At 47.0% G+C, this 20,964-nt stretch overlaps 2 protein-coding genes across 2 annotated transcripts in view; both read right to left on the bottom strand.

Moving 5' to 3' along the window:
* Nucleotides 1-11,266, bottom strand: LOC307204314 (pinopsin-like). The gene is made up of 4 exons (XM_079955948.1): nucleotides 7,625-11,266; nucleotides 4,092-4,274; nucleotides 387-532; nucleotides 1-272 (listed from the first exon to the last, which is right to left on the bottom strand). The coding sequence occupies exons 1-4, from the start codon at nucleotides 8,091-8,093 to the stop codon at nucleotides 6-8; spliced, it is 1,065 nt and encodes a 354-aa protein (XP_079812074.1). The 5' UTR covers nucleotides 8,094-11,266; the 3' UTR covers nucleotides 1-5.
* A 450-nt stretch (nucleotides 11,267-11,716) lies between these two features.
* DOC2B (double C2 domain beta) overlaps nucleotides 11,717-20,964 on the bottom strand; it is a 125,217-nt gene continuing 115,969 nt past the window's right edge. Inside the window, exons 7-9 of the mRNA XM_079955771.1 lie at nucleotides 16,079-16,160; nucleotides 14,481-14,577; nucleotides 11,717-13,326 (exon numbers count right to left, since the gene is read on the bottom strand). Of these exons, the coding sequence (XP_079811897.1) occupies nucleotides 13,190-13,326; nucleotides 14,481-14,577; nucleotides 16,079-16,160 (316 nt within the window). The 3' untranslated portion in view covers nucleotides 11,717-13,189. The remainder of the gene's footprint in view (nucleotides 13,327-14,480; nucleotides 14,578-16,078; nucleotides 16,161-20,964) is intronic.

Raw genomic sequence — 20,964 nt, 5'->3', positions numbered from 1 at the left:
CACAATCATTTAATTTCCCCTCGGGTGCTTACCTGCTTGTTCATGAAGACATAGATGATGGGGTTGTACACTGTCGCCGTCTTGGAGAAATACGATGGCAGGGAAGCGAGCGCTGGCCGTATGGCGAGGTCCTTGTGGGTGGCGACCACCATGGCAAAGCTGGCGTAGGGCAGCCAGCAGACGAGGAAGGCAGCCACCATGGCAACAACCATTCGTGTCACCTCCCTCTCGGCCCGCTGAGTTGTCTCCTGCTCTTTCTGCTGAGCCGCCACCTGCGGGAAGGATCAGTAAAGCGTCGAGGGACCGCTCGCTGCCCCCAGCCGTCTACAGCGATGCGCTCGAAGGAGCACAGGGCATGCACAAGCACAACTCTGCCCGGTACTCACGGTTCGCAGTGTCATCAGCAAGTTGGCGTAGGAGAAGAGGATTGTGCTGAGAGGCATGGCAAAGCAGGTCACGAACAAAGTCATGATGTAGCTGTTGTTGCTGCTCCCGCCGCTGTACCAGTTGGGGCCGCAGGATGTTCTCAAGCCTAGGATTCAAGGAAGGGAGAAAACTCTTGTACTGTATTTGTTAGGAAAATGTATTTAAAGCCCTAAACAGCATTGGTTCAGTATACCTGAAGGAGCATCTCCACCTCCATCGTTCTGCCCGGACACTGAGGTCCAGCGCCGAGGGCCTTCTGGTGGTTCCCTCGCTGTGAGAAGCCAAGTTACAGGGAACCAGGCAGAGGGCCTTCTCGGTAGTGGCACCCGCCCTGTGGAACGCCCTCCCACCAGATGTCAAAGAGAAAAACAATTACCAAACATTTAGAAGACATCTGAAGGCAGCCCTGTTTAGGGAAGCTTTTAATGTTTAATAGGTTATTGTATTTTAGTGTTTTGTTGGAAGCCGCCCAGAGTGGCTGGGGAAACCCAGCCAGACGGGCGTGGTATAAATAAATGATGATGATGATGATGATGATGATGCAAGGAATGAATTGTACTGGGGGAAAGGAAACCTTTTAAGGCCCTAGAAATGCCAAATCATTCCCTTGTTAATTTGTTAACTCCCTTTAAAAGTGAACGTGTGTGTCTTAGATAGGAGGGGTGGAAGTTGGAGGTTGGCTGGTTGCTTTGCTGAGTTTGGAAACTCTGGAGGAGTTTGTGAGGACAGGCAAGCAGTGGACTGATAACTTACGCACTGCTACAAAAGAGTTTTTGGAAGCAAGAAGCCCCTCTCTTGGGCTCAAGGGAAAGAAATGTGTTGTATTGGACTTGATGCGCATAAACACTGCTGCTTGTTGATAGTTGCCATCCTGCAAGTAAAGTCTCTTCAAAGTCTTTATGCTGAGGCGGACCAAGGATCCAGCAGGCTGAATATTGTCAGCACCGATTGGCAGTCACCATCCAGGACATGGGTAGGCAAACTAAGGCCCGGGGGCCAGATCCAGCCCAATCACCTTCCAAATCCAGCCCACGGATGGTCTGGGAATCAGTGTGTTTTTACATGAGTAGAATGTGTCCTTTTATTTAAAATGCATCTCTGGGTTATTTGTGGGGCATAGGAATTCGTTCATTTTTTCCCCTTCAAAATATAGTCCAGCCCCCCACAAGGTCTGAGGGACAGTGGACCGGCCCCCTGCTGAAAAAGTTTGCTGAGCCCTGATACAGGATTTCAGATGAGGGCATTCCCAGCCATAACTAGAGATGTTCGGGGTTGAACATGGGACCTTCTACATGCCAAGCAGATGCTCTGTGACCAAGCTACAACTCTTTCCTAAACATTCATTTTTTTAAGAATAATTTTTTTATTAACTGACCAATCGCATCAAATCAAACCAAATTACATAAATTCCAAATCACACAGCCGAATTTTAAATTTTTGTTGGGGGTACCCATATTTCAAGTTCCGAAGGGATCCAATCAACTTCTTGCTTCTTACTGCTGTTTTAATGTCCACAAATCTAACCTTATGATGTTCACAGTACTATCCAGTCCTTTCTTATTATTTTTCCACATCTCTTATTTTCATATATTTTTCCTTTCTCTTTGTGACCTCTGATAGTCTCCGCAAGCTGGTTAGAACAGTTTGTAATCCTGCGTGGATTTTTTTTTTTTATCCAGTAGCCATATCCAGACGTTTTCCATATAACATCACTTCCATACATCAAAACAGTCTCAGCGTCATTAATCTTCACCAATCTGCCTCCTTTCTCAAAACCTCTGAGGAGATTCACTAGGAATGCAGTCTGAAAACAAGTCCATTCTTCCTTCCGGCTATAAATCCTTTGGCAAGATGGCAACTCCGAATTAATTGCTGTGCCATTCCCAAAAGCTCTTATTGCTTCTCGGTCTCCATAAAGCATACTTTTGGTTAAACTTTATCTCCACACAGACCTTAATCATCCTGCTTGGGTCAGTTCAACCGACAGTTCTAATGAGGAGGGGTTCTTGTAAATCACATAGAAGGAAAGTAAAAAAGGTCCCCCCCCCCATTCAGCCCCGTTGTCAACATACCCCACCTTTGGTGTATCTTCATCGTAAAATATTCCTGTTTCTCCAGCCCGTCGTCTTCTTTCGCAGAGGTCACTTAAATGAGCAGACTTCACTCCCCTTCTTCACTTGAAATATGTGCATTTGCTTCTTTTGTAATTAATTATTCCAAATTGCTGCAACTAGTGCGCGATCAGAGACAGCGTCCAGGAGAGCCGAGGTCCACACGGGGGCATTCTGCCTAGGGCCCTCACCCCCTTCTTTCAAATTAGGGGGTGATTTATGGGCACAGCAGGCAAGGGCAGTGTTCCCCATTTCCTTGGGGCAACAAGGGAGGCTGCCTACTCCCATAACAGCCTCTTAATTACCCCATGTGGGTCGGAGAGATGGTATTGTCGGCCATCTTCCAATGCGCCCCCTAGTGGCCCCCCTCTTTGTTTCCTAAACATTCAATTCCCATCGGCCCAGCCAGCACTTCTATGGGAGACTACAGCTCCCATCACCTCTAATTAGAATGGCCTGTGGCATGGGTGTAGCCAGGATTTTTGTTAGCGGGGGGCAGGACTTGGTTGTGGGGGGGCACAACTGATGTGATTAGTTAATTAATTATTTCTATTTTACTTGATCGGGGGGGGGCAGCTGCCCCCCTGCCCCCCTTGGCTACGCCCATGGCCAGTGGTCAGGGATGATGGGAGTCAGAGTCCGGTGACATATGTCGGGCTTCACATTGGCTAACCATGGTGTAGAGTGATTAAACGTAGACAAAACCCTTGGATCCAGTCCCTAATGGCACCTCCTGTTCAAAAGATCAGGGCTAAGGCCTACTGGGATATACAATGAATTAAAAAAGGTTTTAAAATACAGTGGTACCTTGGGTTTAAGTACTTAATTCATTCCGGAGGTCCGTTCTTAACCTGAAACTATTCTTAACCTGAAGCACCACTTTAGCTAATGGGGCCTCCTGCTGCCGCTGCGCCGCTGGAGCACGATTTCTGTTCTCATCCTGAAGCAAAGTTCTTAACCTGAAGCACTGTTTCTGGATTAGTGGAGTCGCTGCTTTGTTAGAGCAATTTATCAGGATATGTGAATATGGAAAATGGAAAACTTAATAAAATTATATATATATCATATTTTTTGCTCTATAAGATGCACCTAGTTTTTGGAAAATGAAAACAAGAAAAATTAATATTCTGAATCTCAGAAGCCAGAACCAGTGGCGTAGCGTGGGTTGTCAGCACCCGGGGCAAGGCAAGTAATTTGCGCCCCCTAACCCGTGGATTTGCGCCCCCTAACCCTACCCCTACCCCTAACCCCCAGATGTTGCGCCTGGTGCGGCCGGCCCCCCCTGCACCCCCCACGCTACGCCACTGGCCAGAACAGCAAGAGGGATCGCTGTGCAGTGAAAGCAGCAATCCCTCTTGCTGTTCTGGCTTCTGGGATAGCTGTGCAGCCTGCATTCGCTCCATAAGACACACACACATTTCCCCTTACTTTTTAGGAGGGAAAAAGTGAGTCTTATAGAGCAAAAAATACGGTATATATAAAAAGATCAGGGCTAGATGGTCAAACAGTTTGGGACGGCATAAGGCGTCTTCCTAAAGTCCCCTGTCAACAAACCTTCAGGGACATAGCTGCTCCAACCGAGGAGTGGTGGGACCGTCCAGACTAAGGACCACCCCCAAGTAAAAGCACAACCAAGCACCGCATGCCTTTTCTGGAAGCGGAAATCGCCCACTGGTTTGCAGATCACGAGATACCTCTCAAAGGCCAGGATCGCCAAGGACCAAAGACCCACAATCCCTGGAAAAAAGAAGAAGAGATGAACCTAGAATTTTAGGGTTGGAGTGGCCATCCAGTCCAAGCCCTATTCAATGTAGGAGTCTGGCACCTGCAACATCCCTGGCAGGTAGCTGACCCAACTCTGCTGAAAGAGCCCCAGCTGCAGAGAGTTCACCACCACCTCCTGGGACAGTTCAGCTCCCCTGTTAAGCTGCCCCTCCCATCAGGCAGTGTCTCCAAAGTTTTAGCCGATATCTGCTTCCACCTTGGTTCTAGTCATGCCTTCTAGAGCAACAGAGAACACGTCTCTAATAATAATAATAATAATAATAATAATAATAATAATAATAATAATTTATTATTTATACCCCGCCCATCTGGCTGGGCTTCCCCAGCCACTCTGGGCGGCTTCCAAAAAAATATTAAAATACTGTAATACATCAAACATTACAAGCTTCCCTAAACAGGGCTGCCTTCAGATGTCTTCTAAAAGTCTGGTAGTTATTGTTCTCTTTGACATCTGTTGGGAGGGCGTTCCATAGGGCGGGTGCCACTACTGAGAAGGCCCTCTGCCTGGTTCCCTGTAACTTGGCTTCTCACAGTGAGGGAACCACCAGAAGGCCCTCGGTGCTGGACCTCAGTGTCCGGGTAAAATGATGGGGGTGGAGACGCTCCTTCAGATATACTGGATCGAGGCCGTTTAGGGCTTTAAAGGTCAGCACCAACACTTTGAATTGTGCTCGGAAACGTACTGGGAACCAATGTAGCTCTTTCAAGATCAGTGTTATATGGTCTCAGCAGCCGCTCCCAGTCACCAGTCTAGCTGCCACATTCTGGATTAGTTGTAGTTTCTGGGTCACCTTCAAACGTAGCCCCACATAGTCCCATCCTCGAGAAGAGCTCAGGGATGAACAGAGCCAAACATAGCAGGCACAGCTTTTGCGCGTTTCCTTTGAAAAATGCAGATTTTATTCATAACATAAACTCAGGGTTGACCGATGCCCATTGGAAATGGTAGGGCAACAGGCAGGGAGCTCAACAGCAGGTGGCGCCAGAGCCAAGCAATTCAAGTTTTGTTCCCATCCTCTTCCTCTCTGCAAGGGCAACGCTGAGACTGAGGAGCAGGAGGGAGCTGATGGGCAGTGCCACCCTCTGGGCTGGTTGTGAGTAAGATGGCAGAGAGGTTGGGCTTGGCTGAGCCGAGAATGAGGGTGCTAAGGCAGTGCCCTATTTTCCCTAATGGACCAGCCTATGCTAGTTGGAAAAAGAAGGGCTAGAGAGGAGAGGTTGACCGCAGAGAAGGGGAATAACTAGAGCACAATCTCAAAAATGGCTAGGTAAAGGTAAAGGGACCCCTGACCATTAGGTCCAGTCGTGGCCGACTCTGGGGTTGCGGCGCTCATCTTGCTTTATCGGCCAAGGGAGCTGGCGTACAGCTTCCAGCGTACAGCGAAACAGAGCAGCGCACAGAAATGCTGTTTACCTTCCCGCCAGAGCGATACCTACCATCTTTTTTGCTCTATAAGACTCACTTTTTGCCTCCTAAAAAGTAAGGGGAAATGTGTGTGCGTCTTATGGAGCGAATGCAGGCTGGGCAGCTATCCCAGAAACCAGAACAGCAAGAGGGATTGCTGCTTTCACTGCACAGCAATCCCTCTTGCTGTTCCGGCTTCTGAGATTCAGAATATTTTTTTTCTTGTTTTCCTCCTCCAAAAACTAGGTGCATCTTGTGGTCTGGTGCGTCTTATAGAGCGAAAAATACAGTATTTATCTACTTGCACTTTGACGTGCTTTCGAGTTTTCTAAATCATCAGATAGCAGCACAAAATGGCATTTACTCATGGGGAAACTATGGCGCTATCGTTTTTTGTTTTTTGTTTTAATCAAGGTTGCTGAGGTTTCGAAAAAGTATTTTTATACTGAATCAGACAGTTGGTCCATCTAGCTCAGTATTGTCTACCCTGACTGGCAGCAGCTCGTCAGGGTTTCAGACAGCATTCTCCCCCAGCCCCAACTGGAGATGCCATTGCGGATTAACCCTGGGACCTTCTGCCACTGAGTCACAAAGGTCTTCTAAATATGAAGCAGGCTTCCAGTCCTTGGGATTCCGAATTAAGGGCTGGTTTAAAGAGGAATGCAGGAAGGTGCCTCCCTGGATGGCAGCTTGATCCATCTTCCTTGAACCCATCTAACTCAGTATTGATCACACTCGCTGGCAGCAGCTCCCTCTAGGATTTCAGAAAGGGTAAAATTCCTAACTTTTCCTGGAGATGCCTGGGATTGAACCTGGGTTCTTCTGCATGAAAAGCAGATGTTCCACTTCTAAACTGGGCCCTTCCCAATATTCCATTGTGTTTGTAGGCCAACTCTGACTTCCTCTGCTTCAGGCATCCCTTCCCACCCAACCTGCAATATGAGTATCATAAACACTGGCAACTGTTGTGCAGATTATGGAGATGTGCGACACACAGTGTGCTCCGAATGCTCCAACATTGGGTATACCGTATTTTTTGCGCCATAAGACGCACTTTTTTCTTCCTAAAAAGTAAGGGGGAATGTCTGTGCGTCTTATGGAGTGAATGCATGGTCCCTGGAGCCGAATTGCACAGGGGCAAAAAGCAGATCATGTTTGTTGTTGTTTTTTTGTAAGAGGGAAGTGGGTGTTGAAACAAAGCCGCTGATCGTTTGCCGACCGGGGAGAGAGATAAGGGACGCTAGAGATAAAGGAGGCTGCCTGGGAGGGGGGAGGTAAAGACAGCAAACTTGCAAAGGGGGGAAACAGGAAGACTAACGCAATAAGGTGAGAAATTAGAAGAAAAGGAGGAGCAAAAAACTGCTCCAGCTAAGGAAAAGACACTAAGGCAAACAAGAGGGAAGGGAGTGTTGAAAGGAAGCAGCTGATCGGCAAGCGATCGGGGAGAGAGATAAGGAATGGTAGAGATAAAGGAGGCTGCCTGGGAGGGGGAAGGTAAAAGCCCATGGATCCTCAGGATTTTTGCATTGGGTCACCCCAAATTCACCATCAGATCACATAGCATGTCCATGGCTACAGCCTGCACCAAAAAAAAAATCACGCATCCACTGTTTCCTGTAGCTGCAATGGTGCAAAAATGTGGTTACAAAGCACGGATCCACATGGATCCTCAGGATTTTTGCATTGGGTCACCCCAAATTCACCATCAGGTCACATGTCTGTGGCCACAGCAAGAACCACAAAAATCATAGATCCACTGTTTCGTTCAAAATATTTTTTTCTTGTTTTCCTCCTCTAAAAACTAGGTGCGTCTTATGGAACAAAAAATACGGTAAATGCAAGGTCTGATAACTGCTTTTCAACGGAAACCAAAGGGCCACCAGGGTCATCTCCCTACCTGTTAAGGAGACCATGAAGCCTTCAAATTCACAGGTCGCCTGGCCAAAGATAAAGAACCCATGGGCGTTGTTTATGAAGCTGATGGTGCTCCCAAAGAAGGTGACCAAGAGATCAGCCACGGCCAGGTTCACCAGGACGTAGTTCAAAGGAGAACGGAGCTTCTTGAACTGGACAGAGACCACAATCACCAAGCCGTTTGCCAAGGTGGCCGAGATGACCACCAGCCCCATGAGAACAGCCACTGATACGTAGGTGCTCTGTGGGGCCAGGTAGGGCCATTGCGGCCCCTCAAAAGGGCCTGGGGTCCCGTTTCTCACCTCAACCCATGAAGAGTTTGAAGCTTGCATTTCTTCTATTGGGGACGGAGATCGGGTGAGGCTGAGCAAGCAATCGACTCCTTCGAAGGGCTGCTTGCCCCCTTTATAAGGCCAGAGGTGTGTCAGGAATTTGGAGCAAATCCCAGGCATTAAGGCACCTTAAGCTTTCTTAAGTCCGGGTCTCAATAATCAGCTCACCATCCAAAAAGGAGATGAAGTTCAAGAGCTGGTTATGTACGACTGTCAAGACGCTGCTCCATTTAACTGAGTGGGATTTTCTTTTATGCTGACTCAGTGTTTGGATGCTTAGTTTAAATGGCTGAAAACTGTGTGTGTGTGTGTGTGTGTGTGTGTGTGTGTGTGTGTGTGTGTAAGTGTGTGTGTAAGTGTGTAAACTGGGCAAAGCGATTGTGGCCCTCCAAGCATCTCCCTCTGGCCCTCAGAACCCTCCCTGGACCATACCTCACAGGTCCTGCTTTGAATCCTTCTTGATTTTTTGGCCTCACTTGGCTATATCCTTGAACTCCAATAATGCCTTTTGCTTGTTTGAATGGGGGATAGAGAATGTGTGGTAAAATTCACATTCCTTACTCCACCCACTTCTGTTTATAGTCCCACCCACCACTGACTCATCTGCCCCAGAAACTCACCTAGAAAATAACTCAGCTGAACAAGTCTACCCCCAATACAACACACGTGGGTGGCACTGTGGGTTAAACCACAGAGCCTAGGACTTGCCGATCAGAAGGTCGGCGGTTCTAATCCCTGCTACGGGGTGAGCTCCTGTTGCTTGGTCCCTGCTCTTGCCAACCTAGCAGTTCGAAAGCACATCAAAGTGCAAGTAGATAAATAGGTACTGCTCTGGCCGGAAGGTAAATGGTGTTTCTATGCGCTGGTCTGGTTCACCAGAAGCGGCTTAGTCATGCTGGCCACATGACCTGGAAGCTGTACACCGGCTCCCTCAGCCAATAAAGCGAGATGAGCACCGCAACCCCAGGGTCGTCCGCAAGTGGACCTAATGGTCAGGGGTCCCTTTACCTTTAATTCTTACTCAGAACTATTTTTCTGGATAAAGAGGTACCCCCAACTCACCATGGACACCTCCCTTGTTCTCTTATAATGGCAGCAGTGACCACCTGAGAGGTGCCAGAACTCAGTTCTGGTGAGTTCCAACTGAAAAAAAAGCAGCCTTCTTTTACTTCAAAGTAAACAAGCTATAGGGTTGCACGCTTAGTTTATAAATGGGATGTGGGTTTAAGTTAACTAACAAGTTTAAGTATAGGCCTGTTGCAGGTATTTCTGTTAGATCAAGGTCCTCTGGCTTGATGGATGTGCATGTATATTTTAAGGAACTGAACAGAGTGAAAGATTATGAATCGCTGGGGAAGTGTGTGTGAACTTCATATTGTCCAACTTATTTTTTAGTTGTTATTTTGTTAAGATTGCCTTGTAGAGTATGAATGCCTTATTGATTTGTCAATCGTCTGACTCACACTGTAACTGTGATGTTTTGCTTATTCTTTAGCTGCTGGTTTGCTAACAGTACTTAATAGATTGTGATTGTTTTACTGAAGGTTTGTTAATTATATGATGTGATTTATGCTGCCCTTGTGACGCTCTGTCATGTTATTTATTGTTTGTGAGCCGCTTTGGGATTCATTTGAATGGGAAACGGCACAGAAATACAATCAAATCATTCAACTTCCAAAATGAAACTTTTCCATCATTTTTTATTATTATTCATTTGCGGTTCTATTTATAAAGATTAAACAAATCTGACCAAAAAGTACATATAGTAATACTGAAATACAAAATTGATCTGTGGGGAAGCAGCCCAGAGGACATGTTTCTGCGGCCAACTCACTGTAGCAAAACATTGGTATCAAACATCTAACAAGTCTTTTGCATGACAACCACTAACTTGACATGCAGTAGTTTTTGTTTTAAATATATATATATTTATATATACCGTATAATATATATTTTAATTTACATATGTACAGAGTCCAGGTAAAAAAAGGCTTTTGATAGAAAACGAAAAGGATCATGTACCCACGGAAATCAGCAGAAAGGTGCGTGTGATCATATTGAGACACTGAAAACAGCTTATCTTTGAGATTTTTTTTTTAAAAAAAGGCATACAACTTAGCTGTTCCATGGGCCTCTTTACAAGCGATGTTGTTTCTGTACCTAGGAAAAGTATTCTGTGGAGGGAAATCATGCGGCACGCCATCACCATAGAAGTGTGGTGGAAATATTTATTTTGCCCTATGCGGAAGAGTCACGCTGATGATGCAGACAGTGCAAAAAACGTCCCTGAAAGCCTTGCGGGGTGTGTGTGAAAATGCTTTCTTTTGTTTAAACAGGGGGCTGTGATGCAAAGTCTACAACAGGCAGCTGTCTGCCAATGCCCCTTCCCTGCTTTTTCTCACCGGCAATAAGCAACGATGGGAAAACTCACGAGAGGTATCTGAATGTGCCTCTGAAACGCTTTCTCCAAACAGCTCCTCGATTCAAAGTGCCAGATATTGCCTTTTCAAGTGCTTTCTGGAACACAACGGAAAGTGATCTCCGCAGAACCACCTGATGAAAATTGGCCACAATTTTGTTCCCCGTCCGCTAAAAGAGCTTGAGGCTGAAAATGACTCCGTGAATGGTGATTTCCTGGATATGGCAGTTATTAAAGCATTGTTTGTCGCTGGGGAGGTGGAGAAGCCATTTTTAATGGAAGAATCCAGCTGATTGCAGAGAACATCTTTCCTTGTGCAAAATGAAATATACCTAGTTGGGTAACAAGTGCAGGACGGAGGTGTTAAGGAAAATTGGCCAGGCTTCCCCAGAAATAAAAAATGTTGCAGAGAGATTTTGACTGCAATCAGCATTTGGCTTATTTTTCCTCCAGCATGATCCACAAACAACAGTAGTTTTAAACCATGATGGCAGGAAGTACTTTTTGCACTTCCTGTTTCCCAAGTACATGACGCTTGCCCATGGGAGAAACATCTGAAAAGCATTAGTTTTTGTGGATTAGTATCCAAATAACTTCTTACAAATGGTGCTAAATCTGTAAACTAATCTCACAGCATCCATAAAGGCATTGAGTTGTCTCTCACTATCTACTCAGTGTAGGACCATTGAATTGAGTAGGCCTACAGTAGCTGTGATTTCAGTGGACCTACTCTGAGCAGGACTAGGGATGACTGGGTCTGTTAATTTCTGTTTCTCTTTCTTGCAGTCTTTGCTTCTCCAGATCTCTGCATCAGTTTGCAATTTCTTTTTTTAAAAAAGGAAAGTCTGCAGGAAAATTCATCAGCATCTTAGTGCAAATTTTTGTATGCAATCTTGCCTGATAAACACATTTTGTAACTTATTTTCACTAACATGCGGTGCTGTGCACACATTTTCCTAACATACATATTATTTGATTGGAGAACTGCGTTGTGAAATTCAGAGAACTGTGAATTTCGAAGGACAGCTGCATTTCAGTTTGCATATTGTTTTTGAAAGCACGGATCAGAGAGAATCTCTGTAAAATTTGAACGGAACTGAATTCCTCCTCCGTCCCTAATTATGACTACCTTTGGATACAAGCCATGAGATATGAGTTTGATGGTCTTCTGCAATGACTTCACATGGAAAACAACTCAGAACCTACCCCCCCCCCAAAAAAAACGACTTTTGCACGTGAAAGAAAGCATAAAACTGATACAGAGAATAATTCTATTCTCTTTTAACTAGAGAGTCTATATTGTGCTAACAGAAGAATAATTCCCTTCTTTTAATAAGCCCAGCAGACCCAGTTATTTTTTTAACATGTATTGACACTTATGGAAGTCAGTGCTGGTCTTTGAATTCAGCTGCAGGCTGGACTTCCCAGCTGGAATGAAAACCATTTGCGGACTCCGAGCTACAGAAGGATCTGCCCTAAACTTCTCTCTTGCAAAAGACTCTGGTGAGTTGCTGAGAGAGAGTGTGTTGTTTGATGCCAGAGAACTGTAGTAGCCAAACAAGGAAGGCTTCCAGTCTCTCAGGTGTGTTAGCTGCACAAACGTCAGGCCTCTGATCTCCCTGCTTGGATAATTCTCTGAAAACCAGCAAGAAGCCTTTGGCAATTCTTCAGCGGCCTCTCTCGTTTTCTCTTAACAGGGAAGAGGCCGAGGAAGATGAGGGTTGAAGAAGGTAGCGGTCGCCTCAGGTGAGTGACACAGCCCTTTGTGTTGTGGGTTGACCGTTTATGTTTTGAGCAGATTGTCAAACACAGCGGCATGGAAGCTTTGGCCCTCAAGACGCTGAGCTCCAACTCCCAGAGCATCTGCTTATCGTGGAGCTGTCCCCTAGGTTCAATCCCCAATGATAGGGCTGGGGAAAAAGACCCCCTGTAGGAAACTGCCCGAGAGCTCCTGCCAGTTCGTGCAGACAATACTGAGCTGAATGGACCAACAGTCTGGGTATAAGGCAGCCTCCTACACTTTTAGGTCCCAGCGTGGCCAGTGGTCTGGGGAGTGATGGGAGCTGGAACCCAAAAGCATCTTGAGGGCCACAGCTTCTTCACCGCTTATCTAACCAGACGGCTAAAATACTTCAGAGCAAAATTGAAAACTAACCACCCTCTGCCCACCCCCAGTCTCCCGCACATACACCGAGGACAGACAACAGCTAGAGATGTCACCGCGTATCTCTTAATTCGGAGAGTCAACAAAACACTTTGCATCAGTTACATATTACAAAAAAACCAAATGAAAAGAGGAAGAGGGAAAACCCCTAACCCATGTATCTATAGATCTATATTACTATATATTTGTGCATTCATGTTGCCACTGTGTTCACAAGGCAGCAAGGACTGAATCCAGAATATCAAAGAAGTCACAGATCTAATGCATGCAGCCCTCTGGACCACCCCCCCAAACACACACGCACACACGCACACACAGAGAAAACCAACTTGCTTCAAGAGTAAATTCAAGGCATCCCAGAGAAATCTGTAGGACTGAAGCTTGCAAACAACAGGAAATAACAAGTTGTTGTGGGTTGTTGTTTTTTAGGGGGGCATGTAGCAGTGTCAAATAGTTCCCTGCAAATTGGCTGTAGCTGGGACCTTCCAAGCAAGGCCCGCCCCCTCTCAATCCTGGCCGACATGGGATCCCTCCCGTGGCATGAAGTAAACAGGAAATCCGAAGGCAGCCGTTGTTTCTTGGCCGGGGTTGTGTGCTATGCTCTTCCCAGGTATCCGGGGTGTGTCTGTGAGGTCAATCGCTAAGGAGGGCCCCCGGCAGCTCATTTGTGAGCGTGTGCCAGTGCTCAATCTTCTTATCCTTGTTTTTTAAGCAGTCAAACCAGTGCTTCAGGCGCTCCCCTTTGGCATTGATCCCAAGCACCACGCCACCTGAGGGAGACAAATGAGAGACAAATGGGCAGGCAGAGCCTGTGGCTGTTTATGCATCCCCCCCCCCCAAAGGATCAATACAAAATTTGGATTTGCATCACGGTGTTAAAAGAATTTTAAGGTCCCCACTGTCTCTTTCCTCACAAATCCTGTCTTAAGGGCACATTCAAGATATGAACAGGGTGTGAACCTGTGACCTGTGATCTAGATTCAGGAATTCAGTAGTTATAATAACAAAAGAGTGGCCAAAACCCAGATAATGCAAGCAGGTAACTTGCCAGACAGGAGATAAACAACACACTCAGATTTCTGTTGTAGACCGCCTTTTCTGTGATGTAGGTATGATGTATTGGGGGAGGTGGTCGTGGGCTCCTATACCCCTTCTGTGATGTATGTACAATGTTTTTGGGGGTGATCTGGAGGGTGGGCAAATCACCCAAATCATGGTTTATCCCTGTAGCCTTCTAAAAACTGTGTGTATATTGGCTGTGGCTTCCTCTTTTAAGGAGGAAGGAGATAGCTCAGAGTATGAGACTCTTAATCTCAGGGTTGCAGGTTCAAGTCCCATGTTGGGGCTCCTGAACTGCAGATTCACACACTGCTGGAGTTGGTCTAGATGATTTTCGTGGTCCCTTCCAATTCTGCAACTGGGGGAACAGACCAAATTCTCACCTCCTGGACTAAAAACATGGAACCAAGACATAATTATTTTCCAAGTTTTGCAACGTAGATTATTGGCTCAGAAGAACTGCACCAGAATGCATTGCAAAATATGAATTTCAGGGGTGTGTGTGCGTATATTGAAATAAACTCTGTATTTAAGATACTATTTTGTGATCAGATACATACAGGTATGTATTGAAATACAAATTTTTGTATGGATATTTTTCGGTATGGATTTTTTTTTTAATTACAGATTAATATGGAAATGGGGTGGAAGGGGTTTAAGAATAAACACAGGTGAAATTGTTATGCACTGGGAAATTAAATTGACAAGAGTTGAGCCCTCTATCCCTCGTGGGAAGATACTTAGTGGGAATCTGTGCAATCTGCTGTAAAGGTCATGCTGAATCCAGGTGACATTTAACAATCCAGTGCCTTGACAATTAAACTATCAAAGCTTTGCAGATCTCCCTTGGGAACCTCAGACTCACCAATAAAGTCGTTTGATTTGCCAATGTCATAGTCCCACACCGTCACCTCTAAGGTCTTCTTCGCCAAGTCACCGTGCTTAATCTCATAGCAAAATTCCTGCAGTGGAAAGGGAGAAACTTGCATTTGCGATGTGTTTCCAAACTTCTCGCTCCAATCGTCCAGCACTCTTTCAATGAAGCAGAGCTGCAAACTTGGTGGTGCACTGGAGAAATTGCAGTTTTCAGGGGTTGCTGGTTAGTAGTGCCAAGTGGGGCTGATGGTGTGAAAGTCTGGGAGCCCAAATAGGAGGCGGCGCCAGAGTGCTGGGGACTTTTTAGTTTAGAGGCAAGGTGAGTAAGAGTCCACATGATAGAAGTTTCTTAAATTATGCATGGAATTGAAAAGTGGATAATTTTATTTTATTTTTTTTTATCCCTCATAACGCTAGAACTTGGGAACATCCAGTGAAGCTGAATGTTGGATGAATCAGGGCACAGAACAGAAAGTCCTCTTCATGCAGCACATAGTTAATCTGTGGAACTCCCGCCCACAAGGAGGTAGTGATGACCACCAACCTAAGTGGCTTTAAAAGAGCATCAGACAAATTCATGGAGGAGAAGGCTATTGCTAAACTATGGAACTCACTGCCACAGGATGGCTCTGCTCTGCTTCCACGGTCAGAGGCAGCAATCCTTCTGAATACCAGTTGCTGGAAACCACAGGAGGGGAAAGTTCTCGTGTGCTCAAATCCTGCTTGTGGGTTTCCCATAGGGCAGGGGTCAGCAAACTTACCACGCCTCAGGCCGGTGTCTCCAGCGCTGATCGCGCAGCAAGCCGGAGGGCGGGGGAGCATGTGCCCATACGCATGCACACATACTATTTCCGGTGCAATTCTGGGTCGGAGGAGCACCGGAAATAGCTTGTGCGCATGTGCACGGGCCTCCGAGCCAGACGTGCACTGGAAATAACGCTTGCATGTGCACAAGTAACGCTTGCGCATGCGCACAATCTATTTCCGGTGCTCCTCCGACCCGGAAGTGGGCAGCCGCGCAGCGCCGGTAAGAGCAGGCAGTGGGTGGTGGGGGTCGCCGCGGGCCAGATAAACGAGTCCCAATCTGCTAAGGAGGAGGACTCTGACATGCAGTGCCAACCCCCTGGACTGGTTTTAAGTGGGAAGGCATGCAGATGGGTATTGGCTGAGAGCAGATGTGGGTTGGTGGGGCAGTGCCCCCTTCACCCTAATGGAGAAATGGTGGCCTTCCAGATGGTACTGGACTCCAACTCCCAGCAACCAGCACGGCCAATGGCCAGGGATTATGGGAATTGTAGTCTAGTGGCATCTGAAGGGCTGCCGATGTTCCATATCCCTGGAATAGAAAATATGTGGAGCCTGGCATTTTGCTTGTTGCTAAGCTCACCACAGCAGCACTCCAGACCTGATTCCTTCACCGCTTCAAGACTAGGGATGGGATGTCCTTAGTCTGAAACTTTGGAGACTGAAGTGTTGAGCTGGATGGACCAATGGTCAAAGTGTGTCACCTTCCTCCATCCCTCCATCTAGGGCTCTTTCCACCTCCCATATACCTGTAACAAACACCTGAAACCAGAGTGACGTTACCTCATTGAATTCAGGGTTGAGTGTTTTCTTCTTCACCGCTGTCTTGTGTTTGGATTTCTTGTCTTCGTCCGGTTTCAAGTACCTGCAAGTGACACCACACGCCAACGTATATTCTAGCCGTTATCCACATTGCAGGTTAAATAAAAAATGGCAACATGCGTAAACAGAACACACACACACACACGCACAATCTAGGGCTGGAGCGATATCCACTTTTCAACATTGCGATTGTTCTAAGAATTCTAAGGTCCCAAATATAAAATAAAATAAAAGTTCATAAATGTCCAAGGCAAACGTATACGTAAGTATATAAACCACGTGTCTGAAATAGTACAGGAGAGCAATCCTGAAGCCATTTTGACTCTCCCAAACCATTTTGACTCTCCCAAATTGACTTCAAATGTTTCTCTGCAAGGAAAGCCTCTCCATGGTCTTTTGCTTACCTGTCTTAAGGGCATATTTGTGTATGAATAGGGTGAGCCTGTGACCTGGATTCAGGAATTAAAATATTTACCATGACAAAAGAATGCCCAGGCAAAGCAATTAGTGACCATTAACAGGATTTCTGCTGGAGACCGCCTCCTTCTGTGATGTATGTATGATGTTTTTGGGGGTGGTCTTGAGCTACAGCGGTGGGCAATTTCAAAAGTCTACCTAAGGGCGGGCACACCTTTGTTCTGGGTTCCTCCTCCGTCCTGCGTGTGGTGAGTGAGGACCCTGTTGCAACAGTTTAATAATGATCAGGCTTACTAGCTGCTTTGCTTCTCAATATTCTCTGGTTAGCCTCTGTTATTTTCTCCTACTGATAGGGAAACCCACTTAAGGACTCTATACAGGGTTGGGAATACCCCATAAGGGAAAAGGAGTAGTTTCCCCCCCATAACACGACTCATCACCAGCTAAACATCCTGATATCGTGATGCATCGTTCTTCCTCCTCCAGCACCCAGTTCAGAGGAATGAATGAGCAGCCTTGGCCCCAGTCTTGGTGGGAGCAACAGCAGTTTCACCCCAGAGCCCCGGGGCCGATGGAGCTTGCTTCTCCCTCCAGAAGTGGAGGGACTCAGGAGCGACAGTGGTTTCACCTGCAATATACCGCTGGGTAAAGGCACCATTGGGGATGTGGGTGGCGCAGTGAGTTAAACCACAGAGCCTAGGACTTGCTGATCAGAAGGTTGGCGGTTCAAAGCCCTGCGACGGGGTGAGCTCCCATTGTTCGGTCCCTGCTCCTGCCAACCTAGCAATTCAAAAGCACATCAAAGTGCAAGTAGATAAATAGGTACCGCTCCAGCGGGAAGGTAAACGGCATTTACCTTGTGGCCACATGACTCGGAAGCTGTATGCTGGCTCCCTCGGCCAATAAAGCGAGATGAGCATCGCAACCCCAGAGTCAGCCATGACTGGACCTAATGGTCAGAGGTCCCTTTACCTTAAAGGCACCATTGCACTCTGGCCCTCAAACTGGTCCTGGGCGATGTATCGACACATCACCCAGGCCTTGTACAATCAGAAATTTTAACAGAAATAACTGGAAAACTCCAAATGGTGCCATCTGAAGGCGCTTGCTCCACCTCGCCTAACGGCGGGGCCAGGTGCCAGAGCTGCAGGGTGGGTGGGAATTAGGTTACTTTGGAGAATAAGCAGATGTCTCTGAGAGGCACTTAACAAGCAAAGATTTGGATTAGGGGGGAGAGAGAGAGAGAGGAGAACGGGTGATGGTTTTTCATCCATGAAACCTAATTAGGAGTATCAAAGCAGGAGGGGTGTTGTGTACGGAAAGTGGGGATGTATGTGTGTGTGTGTGTGTGCGTGCCTGCCTGCCTGCCTGCCTGCCTGCCTGCTGCACAATGTACAGACCTCAAGGCCTGGTCTGGATCATTTCAAGGAAGAGATCCTGAGCTGTCAGCCAGTTGGCCGAGGCCTTCGGAGTTACAGCCACCAGAATATCTCCACGGCTGTAAAAGTTCCTGGCCAGAACGGGCCTCAGGACTCTTCTCACATCACACTCCTCAGGCCACCCGCCTCAACCCAGGCCACGCCCCTAACTGGCCCTGCTTCACATCCTTCTTGAGTGTCTTTGCCTGAATGGAAAAACATCCTTGAACTCTGATCTTTGCTTGTCTGGAGGGAGTACAGAGGTTCTTTGCATGCAGAAACTAGCCTACTGTTGTGATAAGAATTTAAAGGTCTTGTTGTTGTTGTTGTTGTTGTTGTTTAGTCGTTTAGTTGTGTCCGACCCTTCGTGAACCCATGGACCAGAGCACGCCAGGCACTCCCATCTTCCACTGGCACTCCCGCAGTTTGGTCAAACTCATGCTGGTAGCTTTGAGAACCCTGTCCCACCATCTTGTCCTCTGTCGTCCCCTTCTCCTTGTGCCCTCCATCTTTCCCAACATCAGGGACATTTCCAGGGAGTCTTCTCTTCTCATGAGGTGGCCAAAGTCTTGGAGCCTAAGCTTCAGGATCTGTCCTTCCAGTGAGCACTCAGGGCTGATTTCCTTCAGAATGGAGAGGTTTGATCTTCTTGCAGTCCATGGGACTCTCAAGAGTCTCCTCCAGCACCAGAATTCAAAAGCATCAATTCTTCGGCGATCAGCCTTCTTTATGGTCCAGCTCTCACTTCCATACATCACTACTGGGAAAACCATAGCTTGAACTATACGGGCCTTAGATATGTATTAAATGTTCATAAATGTACCAACCAAGCACGTACATAGATCAGCACAGTAAGACCGACCTGAAACCATTTTGATTCCCAAACTGACCAAATGTTTTCCCTGCAAGGAGGGGGGGGGTCAGGGAGCCCTCCCATTGTCTCAGGAATTGAGGAATCAGCATTTTAATGGGTGACAGACTATCAGGAAAGGCAATCAGGAAAGGCAATCAGATAACCTGGCAAACAGGAAAAACAACATTCAAATTTCTGTTTTAGTCCGCCTTTTCTGTGATGTAGGTATGTGGGAGGGGGGTCTTGGGTTACACCCCTTCTGTGATGTATGTATGATGTATGGAGGGGTGGTCTTGAGCTCCAGGGCAGGGAATTTAAAATGTCTATATAAGGACAGGCACATCTTGTTCTGGGTTCCTCCTCCTCTCCTGCGGGTGAGGGGAGCACCCTGTTGCAACAGTTTTAATAAAGATCAAGCTTACGAGCTGCTTTGCTTCTCAATATTCTCTGGTTGGCCTCTGTTATTTTCTCCTACCCATAGGGAACCCACGTAAGGACTCTTATGGGCTCTTGGATACCCCATAAGGGGAAAAGGGCAGCTTTTGTTTACGACACTGTACAAAAGCCGCATTTAACTCCATTGAACTTTTGCCTCTGGCCCTACCCACTGCTGCCTCTCAGCCCTTCGGAGGTTGCCCAGAAGGAAATGCGGCCCCCAGGCTGGATTTTCCCCCACCCCCACCCCCCCGTGAGGATGTAGTAAGTTTTCTTTTACCAGATCAGGCTATCTGGCAAGTATTGCCTACTCTGACAGGCAGCCACTCGCCAGGGTCTCAACTGTGGAAGGATTTTTCCTCCAGTGCTTGGGACCAGAGACGCTTTGAGCTGGAGATGCCAGCAGAGATTGAGCCTGGGACCTTCTGCAGTCCAAGCAAGTGCTCTGAAATGGGTTAGGTCCTGGCTTCAATCCCAGGCATCTCCAGTGTTGCAGGAACCCCCCCCCCCAATCATTCAGTTTGTAGAAACACGACACACACACACTCACACACGACATACGCGGCATTTCTGTTATAAATTCATAGTAAATCAACCATACATCGGATTTACACCGGTCCACTTTTATTTTACTCCATGAAGGAAGGACTATCAAAGGGGGATTGTTTGATACAGGACGGCCATAATCCCTTAACCATACCAGCACATACACAGGAGCCCTACCCAGTTGGCATGACAACCTTGATGGTCCCAGACAGAAGACCGTCAAGGTCACAAAGGACTTGCATATGGGAGTGGATTCAACATGGACTGGAACAAAGGGCAATGATCAGATCTTCCCTCTGGGGGCAGGAAACTGCCAGCTCCTTTTTGTCTCCTGGAAGTGACTCATGGGGAGGGGGGAAGGAGGAACCAGCCAGGTGACAAGACACTCAGGTTACCTCGTCAACCCCTCCTTTCTGTGATGTGTCAATGATGTAGTCATTATGTAGTTGTGATGTAGTTCTAGGGGTGTAGTTTGGGGGATTAGTAACTAATAAAAGTTTGGGTGCTCTTTTGTTTGGGGCTTCCATTTTGTTTCACCTGGTGGCAGGTGGGAGTCCTGTCGCGACAGTCTTCAATAAAGACCAAGCCTACTGGCTGCTGTTTTGCTCTGGTATTCCTGGCTGGTGTCCTTGTTTTGTTGTGCAAGGGAGCCCTCAGATTTCTACATTAACACCAGGAAGGGCTGGGGAAAGAGTCCTTGCCTGAAACACTGGAGAGCCTCTGCCGGTCAGCGCAGTCTATCGGGTTGCAAGTCACCAGAGCAGCAGGCTATGCTGATCAACCTTGTACTACCAGACTCTGCCTCTCCTTCGCGCTGCGTTCACGCCCCGCTCCAACAATCAGTCCTAAACTTACTTTCTCTCCAAAGAGGCATTTCTAATGCTATTCTTAGAGTGCTTCCTTTAGCCAGGAAATGCACAAGCTGGGAGAGATAACTACCGTAGGTTTTCTTCGGCATCCTGTGAACTGGCCACATTGAGTCAATGCTGGTCTTTGAATTCAGCTGCAGGCTGGACTTCCCAGCTGGGATGAAAACCCTTTGCCGACTCCGAGCTACAGAAGGATCTGCCCTAAACTTCTGTCTTGCAAAAGACTCTGGTGAGTTGCTGAGAGAGAGTGTGTTGTTTGATGCCAGAGAACTGTAGTAGCCAAACAAGGAAGGCTTCCAGTCTCTCAGG

This window comes from Podarcis cretensis (assembly GCF_951804945.1).
Source record: "Podarcis cretensis genome assembly, chromosome: 15".
Lineage (NCBI taxonomy): Eukaryota > Metazoa > Chordata > Lepidosauria > Squamata > Lacertidae > Podarcis > Podarcis cretensis.
Note: the sequence above shows the minus strand (reverse complement) of the source record. Positions and strands in the feature narration are given on the sequence as shown.

Excerpts from the sequence above, each read along its gene's own strand:
- LOC307204314 (XM_079955948.1), bottom strand. The coding sequence starts at position 8,093 with ATGCCTGGGATTTGCTCCAAATTCCTGACACACCTCTGGCCTTATAAA. Across the intron at positions 4,275-7,624 it reads CTTCATGGTCTCCTTAACAG|GGATTGTGGGTCTTTGGTCC; the intron begins GTAGGGAGATGA and ends TCTTTTTTCCAG. Across the intron at positions 273-386 it reads TGCTGATGACACTGCGAACC|GTGGCGGCTCAGCAGAAAGA; the intron begins GTGAGTACCGGG and ends TCCTTCCCGCAG.